General features: G+C 32.2%; 1 protein-coding gene across 2 annotated transcripts in view; it reads left to right on the forward strand.

Moving 5' to 3' along the window:
* Positions 1-838: 838 nt before the first annotated feature.
* Positions 839-15,493, forward strand: part of LOC136989262 (rab11 family-interacting protein 4-like) — a 65,580-nt gene continuing 50,925 nt past the window's right edge. For both annotated transcript variants that reach the window (XM_067287392.1, XM_067287391.1), the window contains exon 1: positions 839-1,116. In XM_067287392.1, coding sequence (XP_067143493.1) covers positions 985-1,116 — 132 coding nt within the window. In that variant the 5' untranslated portion in view covers positions 839-984. The remainder of the gene's footprint in view (positions 1,117-15,493) is intronic.

Genomic DNA, 15,493 nt, shown 5'->3' on the forward strand with positions numbered 1-15,493 from the left:
TCACGAGGACTGTAAATAGAGGAGTGGGTTTGACAAAAGTAATAATTGTGAACAACAGGAAGGAAGGGGGTAAAATGTGGCGCAAAAACTATAGCCTAAATGTAATCAATGCACCGCCCCTTATATTTGTACAGAGTTTACAGAAGATCCATTATCATTTCACGATTTAACTTTATTCGTTACCCTTACGTGGGGAACGATTTTAAATATATTTCTACGAATACTTTTCTTCAATTCGTTGAACTCGAAGGATTTTTGTCTTGTTTCTTAATCGATATCCTACGCTTTTTATTGATTACGATATAAACAACCCGATCGATACACGTCTTTCGTGTGGAAAGTCTTGTATTTTCCACTAACTTTTTATTTATTAAAATTAACAACGCTTTTAGCGTAGAAACTGCCACATCGACTGTGAAAACAAAAGAAAATATCAATAAGAAATGCGGCATTCTACTCGAAGTTATCACGTGTGTGACCGAGATAAGAAAGAAATGTCATTAACACTTCGTCTTCCAAACAAAATAATTCGTGGCACTGTTTACGTAATACTCTATTTAAAGCTAGCGTTCATTAAAACGGAAATGACGTCGAAGATTATGCTACTTACGAAAAAATATATATATATATAAAACTTTGACAAATAACAAAGTTCGTAATCGACACCGCTCGTTTGGGATACGAAATTTTAAATACGAGAGAGGGATTTTTAAGTGTCATTTTATACTTAAGAAATTAGTTTTAATATAGTTAACGTAGTACTACATTTTAAAGGGATATTCTTCCGCGCAGGGGGGAGAAACCAGCGCCACCTGGCGCATCCGGTCGAACGGCAGGTAACAGTTAGTTGTCATAACGACGGAGTCGGAGCGGTGTCTGTCGTGTGATGTCAGAGACGTAAGCGGTAACGTGGGCTCGACACTCATTCCGTCCCGGGTTGTTATCATGTACGTAGTGGACAGCGAAGGATCAGGATGAGATCTAATGGCCTCCGAACAAGGCGCGATGAAACAACTCAGAGAAGTGTTCGATTTATGCGACGAAATGAAATGCGGTTATTTATCAATTGACCAATTGAAGGAATTAGGAAAAAAATATTTCGGCGGCAGAGAAGAGGTAAAATCTATCTTATTTTCGTCTTGAAAAATTTACAATAGGTTCGAATATCGAACGTAAAACGTCACGCGATATCATATCGATGGCAACTTTTGACACCCAGCGAAACACGTGCGCTGAGTCATTTTATTAGTCGCCACACCGACCACATTCCTCGTATGCCGACTTTTCTTACTTCGAATTACTTATTAAGACGGGAAGTATTGTCGTTTCGTTAATTGTTATAAGTTTTGTAATGTTAGGGACACTCGAAACAATGGAATATAAATGCAACACGTAGCGTATCTTACAAACCATCTTTCGGATGGGCTTTTGTTCTACTTTTTTTTTGGAAGTCGTAATAATAGCGCAACTTCTTAATACACATCATTAAAATAAAGTTTAATCCGTAAAGTAATTCTAGTAACACAATTAATAACAAGTTAATAGTCATATTGTTTTAGTTCTTTTTGCACCCGACAATATCTTTCTTTTTTGCCTTTCGTCCCGTGTAAACATTCTATTTATTGAATACTTTAAATGTCACAAGTATGGATGAGAACATTAAATTTAGAATTTAAAAAATGTCATAACTCTAAGTGTGAGGTCATACTAGAAGCGCGTGTTTCATAAAACTGCGCACAACAATTGAATTTATTTAATATTTAATAGGGTAATATTTCGCAAACGCGCTTTAACATTCCAGTTTTTCCCATTGTTTATACGTAATTATAATATTCTTAGAATGAAACTATAAGCTTTTGTTTTGATTACGTCTTGGAATTTTTCTTATAAATATGGTAAATAACTATGGAAATTTTTAATTTTCAATGGGGTTGAATCGGTCTTCGAATGAATATTTAACCCGACTTGCATGGATAAACTTTTAGGCGATTGTAATTATTTCCCAAGAAAGATAAATCGCCATTTTAATAGCCAAAAGACAAATAAAGATTCGTTCTGATGAGAACTTAAACTGGAATACCCTTGACCCGTTTCTTCCTATTTTCGAGTTAGCATTCAACACTTTTAAAATATCTTTCTCGAATATTTTAATATATTTCAATTTTACGCGCTATTTAGAATAATATTTAAGTTATTTATTTTACAAATTTCGAATTAAAAGCCATACGTAACGCCAGTGAGCAATTTAATGCGATAAACACAAGTTTTACGGCTTTCCCAAAGGTAAAAAAAACTGAACTAAATTCCAGTTTAAGGAAAGATTAGATGGCAATTTTTTAATTTAAAAACCATCAAATATATATATATATATATATTTATATTAAGCTAGAACTTATACATTATACAATCTAAGTGAGGTTTTAGATACTTTCTTGCAAGATACTATCAAAAAAGATTGTTATGTAAACAGAAGAAGGTCATTACTTTTTAGAATATTTTTTTATATTTTACGATAAAATTCCAAGTAGCGAATAGCCAAGGATAAATATGGAATGTATTATATTGTAATCGGTCAAGCAGAATGTCAGTAACATCCTTTTATACTCTCCAGGTTACTAGATAATTGGAGCTACGGGTGGGTTGGTTGGTCGCGCAAACAGGTTTCCGTGTCCGTTTTCTCTGTTCCGATCGTCCGTGTTTCCCGCAAATCTATTCACGGTCAGGTGACCGAAGTACTACGTTGATAAAGTATAAAAATCGATTTTGACGTCACACTCGACGCAATTGAGCGAAAACGTCGATATACTTTCGTTTCCCGATGTCCATACGCGTCACTTTTCCCGAAATGGGTTAAGTGGAGTACACTTTCACACGATTTGTTACGAGACACTTCCGGTCGGGAAACGAATTATTAGAGAGATTGCAGGGTCTTTTTTTAAATAAAGGCAAGAGAATATATCGTTCTGTATCGAATGTAGGAGGTCGACGTAGTATATAGCTCGTATAGGCGACGATATCGATTACGATTATCGTAACTGGTGTTACGTGAGAAGTAGGCTACATAAATTATATAGCTAAAATAAAGGGACTGTCAATAGTCTATATTTTTAGCACAGTTATTATTAATAAATCATTTACGTACGCATACGGCGCTTGTGTGTATTACACCAAAATTATATCACTAAATACTGTTTTTAATTTAAAATATTCGTATAATCCGGTCGCTTTCACCCTTCAACACGGTTTTCGTTAAAATGGGCCAATCTCCTAGGACAAGAGGATAAGAACCGTTTCTTTATGTAGACCACAAACATGGCTACAAATCACTAAAAAATTTTCGCTCCTCCTCTTACTTTTGCCGTTGGTACGAATCGAAGTAGCCGTAAACGACTATCTATTTATTAAATTTGATGAAAAATACAAGCGGGGGAATACTTTAAAAATCGGAAAGACGGAATATAAAAGCGCAAACCGATACAATTGTACAGGTAGGGAATATTTACCGTAGACTTAGTTAAACAGGGTAAGTAAATTTGAACAGATGTTCTGTCGGCGAGTAGACGTTTTGCAGTTTGTCGCTAAGTTGGAAATTTCTTTCTGTCGACCAGGTGCTTTTTTATTCCACTTCCTTTTCCCACGATTAATTCTGCCTAGAGCACTTCCTGCGAAACTCCTATTATGTATCTGCCATTGATAATGGAATAAATATCCGTCGGTTGGGAAATAAGTTCTGTATCTTGGCGGGAAATATAGGTTATCGATTGTTCTTACAGCGCAGAAAAAGGAAAGAACCCTGTCGATATTTCCATTACTTTCCTTTATTATTCCGAAAACGAATACATATTTTCGGACGTTTTATTTACGCTTCCACACCAGAATATCGAATAGAATAGTTTATAAATGCGGTTAAAATATATTATTTAATTTAAAGTAATATATTAAATAATTAAATTTTATTTCTGTCGCCGCTTTCGTCCGAGATAACGAATTTATTACGTTTAAAATTGTCCAAGGTTAAACTGACAGGAAATTTACGATTCTCATAACTCGATATATATATATTTTAATAAGTTTATTAAATATTAAATTAAAGGAAAAAACACACCTAAAATTTAATATTCATACGTGGAGCTTCTTAAGTCACTCCCATTTGCAACGGGTATCGATTATCTTAGGTTGTGATTTATGCTTTTATTACTTATTATACGGTTAAAGAATTAGTCTACGCAGTTTCCAACATGGCACAAAGTGAATTGAGATAGTAAAAGATGATTGATTGACGTTATGTAAATTGCCTTTTACTCGGAAAGGTCGTAAGGCTATTGAACTTCGGGCTACTTCGTACACTGTTAAGTTTATTGCACCGATTTATTACAGTTATACCTTCTGTTTTCTTCTTTGGAAATTGGTTACGGAATTTAAAAGACGTTCTTTTAAATATAAGCGTATTATTTATTATATTTTAAGTTTAGGAAATTTCGACAATAAAAAATAAATATACCAACGAGTTTCCTTTTACTCTGTTATCCGGAGCATTGAAAAGGGTGACTCGAATATGGGCATTAAAGTCGAGATTCTCTTTTCGCCAGTCGTAAAAACGGAATATTTCGGATTGGAAAATTGAATAGTTGTTGAAATTTCTCGAAATATAAACAATTCCGCATCGTTTCGGTTGGCCTACGAACATTTTAATGCTGTTATCAGTTGACGATTCTCGGGTAAATACCTGGCTCAAATAACCGGAAAATTTGAATATCGGGCACGCATTAGTCCCATCCACGCCCACGTTCGTGATTATTTTGACCTTCTCTCCGTTTTCTTCATCTCTAATTGGTGTGAATAAATACTTCTTTTTCGTTTCTTACATTTCTCTCGCTTTTGGTCTGTATACATTCTTTATGAGTATGATTAATCGTATACTGTTTAAAAAGAAACGCGTGTAGTCATTTAAAATATTATTACGATATAAAAATTTCGTTTTTATTCTACCGGAACTCGTTTATTCGTAGAGTAGATGTAAAAATTCCTCACTTTTTTTGCCCCTTATTTTCGTAATTCTAAAGAAAATGGTAATTCATTTTGTTTAAACATTTCCTCTGCGCTCTTCCGAATCAACCTATTTCAATTGTTTCGAATCGATGATTGAAAGAATAAGAACAGAAAAATATGACAATAAATTGTGTATTGCTTTTTTAAGTTATAGTATGCGGTAACAAAAGAATGACGTGTAACTGCCACTCTTAACATTATTTATTGTTTACAACAATGAAATATTTTTTTCAATAATATCGTGTACTTTGGTATAATAAACGCTGTGTTGTTTAAATAAAGTCGTGTATTATCAACGATGAGTATTTATTTTTTAAAAAATAAAGGAAAATTTCGATGGCATTATTCACATGTTTAACGTAAAATAATACCTGTCACTTCCTCGAACACATCATACCCAAATAACGTTAACAAAGACATTAAGAATACTTTTAAGGTGTACAAATTAGGATGAATAAATGAAAATAATTAGATATATATATATATCAAAGGAAATATATATATTTCCTTTGATTATACCTGGCTATGGGTCATTTTTTTAACTACTACAGCGTGAGAAACAAGAATGTTCTGTACTGTACATTCGAGTAATGGACGATTGTCTGCTAGAATGAGGAGTTGCCTCGAGGAAACAAACAACTTTAAAGCGAAAATAGGACTTTCGTAGGGTTCTGCTTTACGTCTTTAACCTTGTGATGGACGTAACAAACAGAGGAGTAACACCACGGAGCATACAACAATTAGATTTTCAAATAAGTATCCTGTATATGTAGTTATAATATTTATACTTTCTATCTGTTAGTTGTAACTTATCTAAATATATCGAGTCATTAAATGGGTTGCGATATCTCGATCCACAAATGTATTACGTAACGGTTATATTTATTTTTAGATAAAGTTTTATAATTATTTATATTTTTTATTCTTATATTTGTGTAAAGATTACAACTGTAAATATTCCCGTATTTAAGAGTTTTATGCGCCGGTCTCTCGAGAGTTATCGACGATTTAATGTCGTAGAGTACTCTTAGACTCACACTATTTCTCATTATTGCTTTTTTATTGTTAGTTTCTCCGCTTTGTGAATTAAGAGAAGCTCCTAGTGTAGCTCTCGGATCGTACACATCTCTTATTTTAATATTTAATTTGTCACGATCACGTTACTTTTATTGGTAAGCGTAGCGTAATATTAACTTAGCACAGAATAAGTTATGTATTAATAATTATATTTTCTGTCGTAAACGATTTCTAAATCTGAATAACTCGAAATTAAAATAAAAGTGTTAACGCCCCTACCGAGAAACACTCCAGTGACGTAGACAAGTACAGTACAAATGACGTAAATTACTTGACTAGAATTTATACATTTAGTGTAGCGATGACTTAATGGTTTATACCTACAGCGAGACAACAGTTCTCAGTATTTCAACCTATTCTTACAATATAAATCAATATGGACGTATGTAGAATTTTCTCAATGGTACCAACGTTTCTCGACTATGCTAGTAATTCTCGATAAATATAACAATATCCGGGAATACAGTAGAATAAATGGTTAATGTAACCCTTGGTGCCAAGATGGCGGCTCGTCTCTGATTCCGTAGAATTTTCTCAATGGTACCAACGTTTCTCGACTACGCTCGTAATTCTCGATAAATATAAAAATATCCGGGAATACAGTAGAATAAATGGTTAATGTAACCCTTGGTGCCAAGATGGCGGCTCGTCTCTGATTCCGTAGAATTTTCTCAATGGTACCAACGTTTCTCGACTACGCTCGTAATTCTCGATAAATATAAAAATATCCGGGAATACAGTAGAATAAATGGTTAATGTAACCCTTGGTGCCAAGATGGCGGCTCGTCTCTGATTCCGTAGAATTTTCTCAATGGTACCAACGTTTCTCGACTACGCTCGTAATTCTCGATAAATATAAAAATATCCGGGAATACAGTAGAATAAATGGTTAATGTAACCCTTGGTGCCAAGATGGCGGCTCGTCTCTGATTCCAGCAAGGAAACAATGGGACGCACGTTCTAATCTAACCTATTCCAATAAAGTACCATAATTATTAGCAACCAAATTATTAGAATAGGTTAGGTTAGAACATGCGTCCCACTATTTCCCTGCTGGAATCAGAGACGAGCCGCCATATTGGCACCAAGGGTTACATTAACCGAATAAATTTATAAAAGTATCGACATTGGTAAGAGAATAATACATTCAAATTAAGTTTAATATTATTAGAATTTCTACAATATTATCAGGAATAGGTAAAGAAGACGAGAATAATTACAAAATAATGCAATATTATGAAAAATGTAGAAAAATATAATAAGTAATTAAAATAATTATGTCTTGAATTAGAAAAAAGAAAAGAAAAAGTGATTTTTCTTTCCTTTAAAACTCGGACAAAAATAAAATTAAATAAGGAAACATTTACTGTAGCCTGCATTACGTATAAACTATTTCTATTTTGTTTTTGTATATAAGAAAGATTTTATATTTCGTACAAGAGAGTAATTTAAAAAAAAAAAATCGAAATTTTATTTTGCAGCACATAGCAAGTTAGCGTAGAATATATTTTTAGTGATAAAGAATCGATTTTTTTCCCGTATTTAGCAGGATTATTATAGAGTGTAATAGTATAAATGCTGTTATTATTTATTTTTCTCGACGAAATATCGTGACTTATAAGATTAAGCGATGCATTTTCAACTTTATGTAACGTATTTTTAAGTAAAAAAAAGTTGATTTCGTGTGGCTTTTTACTTTCCCGCTGTTATACATAACAGAAAGAAAGAATGGCGATCGGTCAAAAATGACCTCACAGATTTTTACACTTTTGGACTCGGAACTTCTTGAAACGTGGAGAAATTCAAAAAATTAGGGGTTTTTTTTTAATATGTATGGACCAGTGGCGTAGCGAACATAACTGGCGCCCCTCTCCCCCCTCCAGAAACACATATAGTTTGTCTTGGAGATCATTTGGGCGCCCCTCTGCGAGTGGCGCCCGGTGCACGATACACCCCCTTGCACCCCCTTCGCTACGCCACCGGTATAGACGTTAGTGTGTGGGGCACGTGAAATTGCGGATTTCATTGTGAAATCCGCAATTGGACGTTTCGGACACAGATCAAATCTGAATAATTTTTGAGTATTGTAAATAGGAATTTCAGCGTATATCAAGAATTTTCGTCTTCATATCGATGTTTAGATTCTAAAAAAAGTCTGAAATGACTTCAATTTCGGTTATTCAGATATGAAATTATAATGCAAATCGCCTATGAATAGACAATGCGATTTTATAAAATGGCTAACATTGTGAATTTTGATTAATCTTACAACCAGTAATTTGATTCGCACGACGTATTTCCGATTTCTCTGATATTTCCTTAAGATTAGCCGGAAAACAAATGAATTTTTCATGGCGCAGACTAATTTTTTCTGCGAAACTTATTAAATTCTGGAAACATTTTCCGTGGCAGAAACGTCCGAATGGACGAAATTTACGGAATAATGGTTATATATGTGTAACGTGAATGAAGTTTAATAACATTTCCTGTTGGGCATCGAACCTTAACGAGTAATGAGACTGGATATTGTTCATTAAAAACAAAAGATTTCTTTTTAAAATAATTTCATTATTCTACCAGTTGATTAAACAAAGAAATTCCATTATTAGTTGCGTTATATTAAATATTTTGTTTCCAATTATTACGATAATATTTAGTTTGACCTTTGACATTTTTTTTTTTAAATAAATAATAATATAAACTCGATGAAATCAAAATACCTTTAGATTGGATAAGTAGCAATTACATTGCACCATTCTTTGTATTCTCGAAGCATTCTTGAACATTTTATGTCTTCATAAAATAATATAACAATGAAGTATTCTGTTAAAAGGTTGTGAAATTTTAATGCCATTATACAACATAATTGTCTTTTTTTTCTTCTTCTTCCGAGCATTTGCTGATAATATGCAAAATTTATTAAGGTTTTCAGAAGCAACACGAAAACAATAAGGTCGTTGAACTCGATATCCGAAACGATTTCGTTACATGATAACTGAATACGATAACTAAATATAAATTTTATTGCAGTAAGGAAAGATAAAACACATTATTATTTAAATAATTTAATCTTTTGATTTCACGCGTGAAGTATTTGAAGGTTTGTCCACGTTTATACCGTAAATTCTCGTTGATTTCCTTGTGTTTACGTTAAGAACACTTAGATATTTTGATAATTACTGCATAAGATTTATGTTCGGTATTTAATTACACGTGTTTTTTAATTGAAACTTAAAGCCCGTGTTATAGTTATATTTACGATAGGTTCATCTTTTAAGAGGTCCGACCATCTTTTTTTTTAATGGCAAGAGTGATGTTACGTGTCGAGCGGGAGAATTGAACATTCGAAACACGTTCGCTATTTGAAAAATTATTTGGTTATTTTGAAATGTCCGGCCTTCACGGACCCTTCCTTTGACAACGATAATGTTAAAATCATTGTTCTTTGTTCTGCCATCGATCAAATACAGTGACGCAGTAATAAGACATTTTAGATTTGATTCTAATAGAATGACCCGCTTAAGTGTGTAGTAGAAAAAAAAAAACAATACGAGTGAATAGTCGAAATTGCGCGAAGTTCGATGGATATTTCAAAATTATTCTAATCCGAATACAATAAATAAAATTTAAAAGTACTCTCGCTTAAATATTGTCTGATTACATCTTTTTAATCGCTGCGATTTTTATCTACAATAATCATTATTATTCTTAATGATGCAATTATATCACAATAACCAATCTACATTGTTAAAATCGATGTAAAAAGTGATCTTTTATCAAAAATAATATGCAAAATGAAAAAAATAAGCGTTTAAGCAATTGTTGAATTGTAATAGTTAATTTATTTTTATATACTTTATGAATAACACAAACATGCCGTTTATAATTGTATTATAATAGCTCTTTAAAGAACTACAACAATGATAAATTGCATTAAAATTTTACGGACTCCGCATCCTTGTTCTATACGCCATTGTAATAGTGTTACATAAAGGATAAATAACATGCGATGTTCGTGGCGTATCGGTTATCAAGAATGAATATCAAACAATATTTAGTTTTTATAGAAGTTTTATAACTGCTAGAATAAACAATTATGAGTTTATTACAAGTAAATTCACACAGAAACCGAACCAGAAAAATGGAACCGAAAGTAATTACTTAATATGCCTTTGTGTCCTTAACTAAACTTAAACGTGTGGTTAATGTTACTCAAGGTATACAAAATGGCGGCTCGTCTCTGACTCCAGCATACAGAACCTAACCTATTCTAATAAATTATCATAATTATTAACATCTAAATTATTAGAATGGGTTAGGTTTAGAAAACGTTCGTCCCCACTGTTTCCTCGCTTCTGTATGCTGGAGTCAGAGACGAGCCGCCATTTTGTATACCTAAGGTAACATTAACCTTTTCTTTTGCAATTTGTTTACTCCGGATGAAAAATGTAGAAATTTTCGTCGTGTAGTAAATATTTGATGAACTGTCAGCCAGACTACGCTGCCAACAAAAAGAAAACCTTACACGCAATAAATGTAAATGGAAATAAGACAGAAATGTACTTTGCAACCAGTAAAGAAAGCTCATTTTTTACAGTTACAATAGCAATAGTGTATCACTAAAAGATATAGAGATCTTTCAAAATGGCGCCTGTTAAATGTAATGCGAAAAGATGGATGGAGAATATTAGTAATTGAAACCATCTTAAATTGTTTCAGTTACTAATATAGAAAATTGTTATATATATATATATATTAATAAATATTTTATTATATTTTACAAATTGAATTTTTCGAAATGTAAGGCCTTCGGGTGCTTGAAATTTATAAAAATAAAACAAAGAGCAATAAATTACGGTATTGTATTTGGGACAGTTGGAGACGGAGAGCGTGGAAAAGTGGTGTCTGATGAATAATTCGTTCCCAATTGATCGTGGAAAAGTTTTTTATGGAGGGAAAGTTGGACACCGAAAAATTGATCGTTCCTAATTGTCTATCGAACAATTTTCTCTGGAAATTGTTTTGCGAATAAATTACCGATGCAAAATACTATTTTACCGAGTAAACTTAACTGAGGAATTCTTCTCGTTATTGTAATTTTAATCCGGATTTTACAATTTTTTTAAACATCATTTATTTATAAGATACATTCTTATAGTTTTATGGATTACGAACTTAAGCCAAGCCCAACATATTTTACTTGTTACGTGATCTCTGTAACGTTACTCGAAAGTGTCATGTTACAGAGGTCGTGAAACTTATTGTCCGGTTTTTTTTAATGTTAATAAATAAATTTATGTACGTCTTTTTGCTAATCGAGTAAAGTCTATATGTTAACCTCTAATTACATAGATTAGATAAAATCTGATTGTACATCTTTCGTACTTTATCTAATTTTATTACATCAAAACTTTAATTTACATTTACCGAGATCAAGAATGATGAAGCAAGAAGAAGGTACAAAAAAAATAATAATAAGTTTATAGGTGTATATATCTTATTATAGACAAAATTATTACATGAATTATTACGAAAGTCTCGATATATTAAGGCCAATATATGTCTATCCTGGCTCTATACTCTACTTCTTTGGAATTATGAATATTAATTTTTTAATATATGCTCTCCACCTCAAATTTACGCCTGTACATAATACTTTTCCTGTTAGCAATAGAGTCGTGCCGGTCTTCTATCTAACACCTTTCGCCGGAAAATTTCTAAATTGAAATAACGTGATTTATGGCAGTCACGTATATAGTTAATCGGGCCCCCTGCCCCAAATCTTTCCATATTTGGTCCCAGATTTCATCTATATAACTCCGTTCTCGAGATTAAGGAAAGACAGACAGTGAGAATTTATCGGTCTACAATTTTTTACATTGTTGTCCAATTAACAAATATATACTGAATTCTTAGTACTGTTATAGATAATAAGTTAATTATAAACACGCCTTGTCAAGAAAGAACAGAAAGTAACAACCGTTCGGTATTACAAACGTTAAAATGCATTAATGCGGGTCGTTACGCTTTGAAAATTTTAGTCGCTCCGAATATTACTACCGAATATTGCCCGTGGCTAAGATTTTAGGAGGTAATAATTTATTTAAAATAACGAGTAATTGGCTAAGTATGCGTACGTTGTATACATATTTCACTCGATTTTTTCACATAAAAGTTCTTTAATTAAAAACTATCGCAGATTTATTAATTGTATTTGTAAAATTTTTCTAAAATACTAATTTAATTAATATTGTTCGAAGTATAACACCGTAAGCAATATACCAATTTTAATTCCATAAATATTTAATACAATTAAAATGCGGTATATTACGTATGGGAGATATGTGAAATTCAAACGAATCATTTCTGCATTGTCTGTACTGTTTGCGTCATAAGTTACTGAAGGATTTATTAATCCTTTAGTAACTTCTTCGAGGATAACCCAAATAATTACTATACGTAAAACGCAAACGGTAAAGTGAATAATCTCTGCCAATTATTCGATGTACCGTACGTTATCTTGGCATAACAATTCATTTCTATTGTTTCTATGTTTATTTTAAATCGTAGTACAATAAGCTTGTTTATAACTAATATCAACAGTTTATATAAATAACAATCGTAATAATTAAATAGAGAACTTTCCAGTGTGTCCTTGCGTATTCAGTTAATTGATCTAATATTCTATTGTAAATCATTTGAATCTTTACTATGACGTATTGTGTTTAAATCGGAATATTTAAATCGAGCGCGAGAAGAATCTAAATATATTACGACAACATCCAACATCAACTCAGTGTGACGTCAGATATACGTGGAATTATCCAAATTCCTTCGAAACTAATTGATGACTTCGCATTGTAAAAATCAATATTATTTTTCGGACGAATTATATTATGATTACAATTTGTAGTAAAGGAATTTTACAGAGTTTCTTTGATAAAGTAACGAAGGGAGTTTTTCTATTAATTATACAAAGACTACCTTTTGTATAAACAGCTACACGATCGATTGTTTAAATAGCGCAGCAAATACGATCTACTGAACTGGCAAGTTAACAAAAATGAAATACTACAGGCCGATGTTTTTAAAAAATAATGTTAATTCGTGTCGTGTCAGTAACGGAAATATTTCCTTAGCATCGGTTACGTTAAAAAAAGACTAGACCGTAGATACATTGTTTATTATTAACACGAATTAATAAGCTGCGAGAACATATATTAATTAAATATTGGTCGGAAGAAATAAATTTTATTACCGATTATCTTCATTATAAAACAGAAAAAAAAGCCTATGGGAAACGAGCAATTATGTATTGTGACACGGTCACAATGCCGGCTGCAATTTTTAATTTATTTCATTTAAAATATATGCTCTCCACCCCAAATTAATAGTGGTTTGCCCTGGTACATCATACTTTTCCTGTTAGCAATAGACTCGTACCGGTCATTTATCTATTTTTGAATTGAAATAACGCGACTTCCGGTTTTCGTCGGAAGTTTGTGTATAGTTAATCGAGGCCTTCTGTTCCCGAAGGCTTTTACATCTGGCCTAGTCTTTCATCTACGTAACTCCGTTTTCGAGATTAAGGAAAGACAGACAGGCGGACGGAAAAGGCAATTGTCTGGGACCCACACCGACAAGGGGCCCAGACCAATCTATTACCGTATAAGAAAATATTTCTAAAACTTCCCTCGAAGAAAACTGTCTGAAATCAACACTGTACCTGGGCCCCCCTAATTCAAATTTGCCTGGGCCTCGTGATGTAAGACAAATTTGAAGGTGCATAAGAGAAGAAATAAATTATACACAGTAATATTATCGTATTTGTAACGCAATCGTTCTTGGATAAACTTATTAATCCAAAAATTCTGAAGAGAATTAATTACACTATAATAATCGTATTTCTTGTATCAATTATATTGAAGGTTTGATCGGTTAATATAATTTTTTCCTTTTTAATTTACATACAATTTTGCATAATTCCATAGGTTATTACAATGTGTATTAATTAAATTAAATTTTGGTTAATGTTACCTTAGGTGCCAAGATGGTGGCTCGTCTCTGATTCCAGCAAGGAAACAGTGGGACGCACGTTTTAACCTAACCTATTCTAATAAATTATTATAATTATTAACAACCAAATTATTAGAATAGGTTAGGTTAGAACGTGCGTCTCACTGTTTCCTTGCTGGAATCAGAGACGAGCCGCCATCTTGGCACCTAAGGTACCATTTTAACAAATAATACACAATTTACAATGTATAATATTAAAATATTTAACTTGAAATATATGAAACGTTAGTACATTTAAGTAAATTGTTACGCTTTTTTGGCAATTTGTTAGTCATTTACTTATAAAAAAAAGAGATAAATAAAATAGTTTCAGAAAATGGATTATTAACTGTGGATAATAACAAACAAATTCTCGGTACAACGTAAGCCGATAAGTTATTATTTACCCATTAATAGAAGAGGTCATTGATCCATTTTTACCTACATCGATATTTTAAGTTAGTTCTGTTTTATTTATCCTAAAAGTATGTAAATAAAAAAGCCGAAAGACAATGAAAGTTGTACTACGCCATACATTTGTGTGTAAATCGGTGGTTTATATCATCTCTTAATTGTAAATTTATAATTTGTAGTTCGTAAAAAATATTTACGTTATTTCTGATAATGCGGGTATTTTATAGAACTTTTATGTAAGTTGTAATAAACAATACGATTTTATATAAGTAGGAACAATGATCCAACAGTGCGTTTTTATTTCAAAGAAATTAAAATTCTAGGCGTTTAGTAATTAATAAAAAAAAAATCTGAAACGAATTGTGACGAAATTATCTCATTAAATACGTCAGCTTTTTAACTGTCATTTTATTTTTCATTTTGTTTCTTCTAAAGAAAATCACAATTAACTTGTAATGTTTGTTTCTTCCTCACGTTCGTAAGCTCTGACAAGTGAGTTAATGTTTTAATGCCTATTTAATGCATCCAATTCTAAATTATTGACCATAATATCCATTATTGGTAAACTATATTTTTTTTTGATTCCTTTAAAAAACAAAGCCGGTTTAATTATTCTTAGTGTAACATTGAATTCCACTAACGGAGAGGAGGAGTAGTATTTCCTCATTCCGCCAGTGATCCCACTCGGGTTCAAACCAGATATGGAATTTAAATTTTTTTCTTTGAACGGATGTAGGATTTATTTATTAAGATTCCCATTTTAGGTACAGTATGTGAGTAATAATGTTAGTCACTCGTTATACAAATATACGAAAGGCTGAGCCCAATCCTCTATGTCGAAATCGAATTAACAATGCCGTACTTTCTTGTATTGTCTCTAAATAGAATGAAAGGATAC

The sequence above is a fragment of the Centruroides vittatus genome, unplaced genomic scaffold, assembly GCF_030686945.1.
Source record: "Centruroides vittatus isolate TY-2023 unplaced genomic scaffold, ASM3068694v2 scaffold_450, whole genome shotgun sequence".
Lineage (NCBI taxonomy): Eukaryota > Metazoa > Arthropoda > Arachnida > Scorpiones > Buthidae > Centruroides > Centruroides vittatus.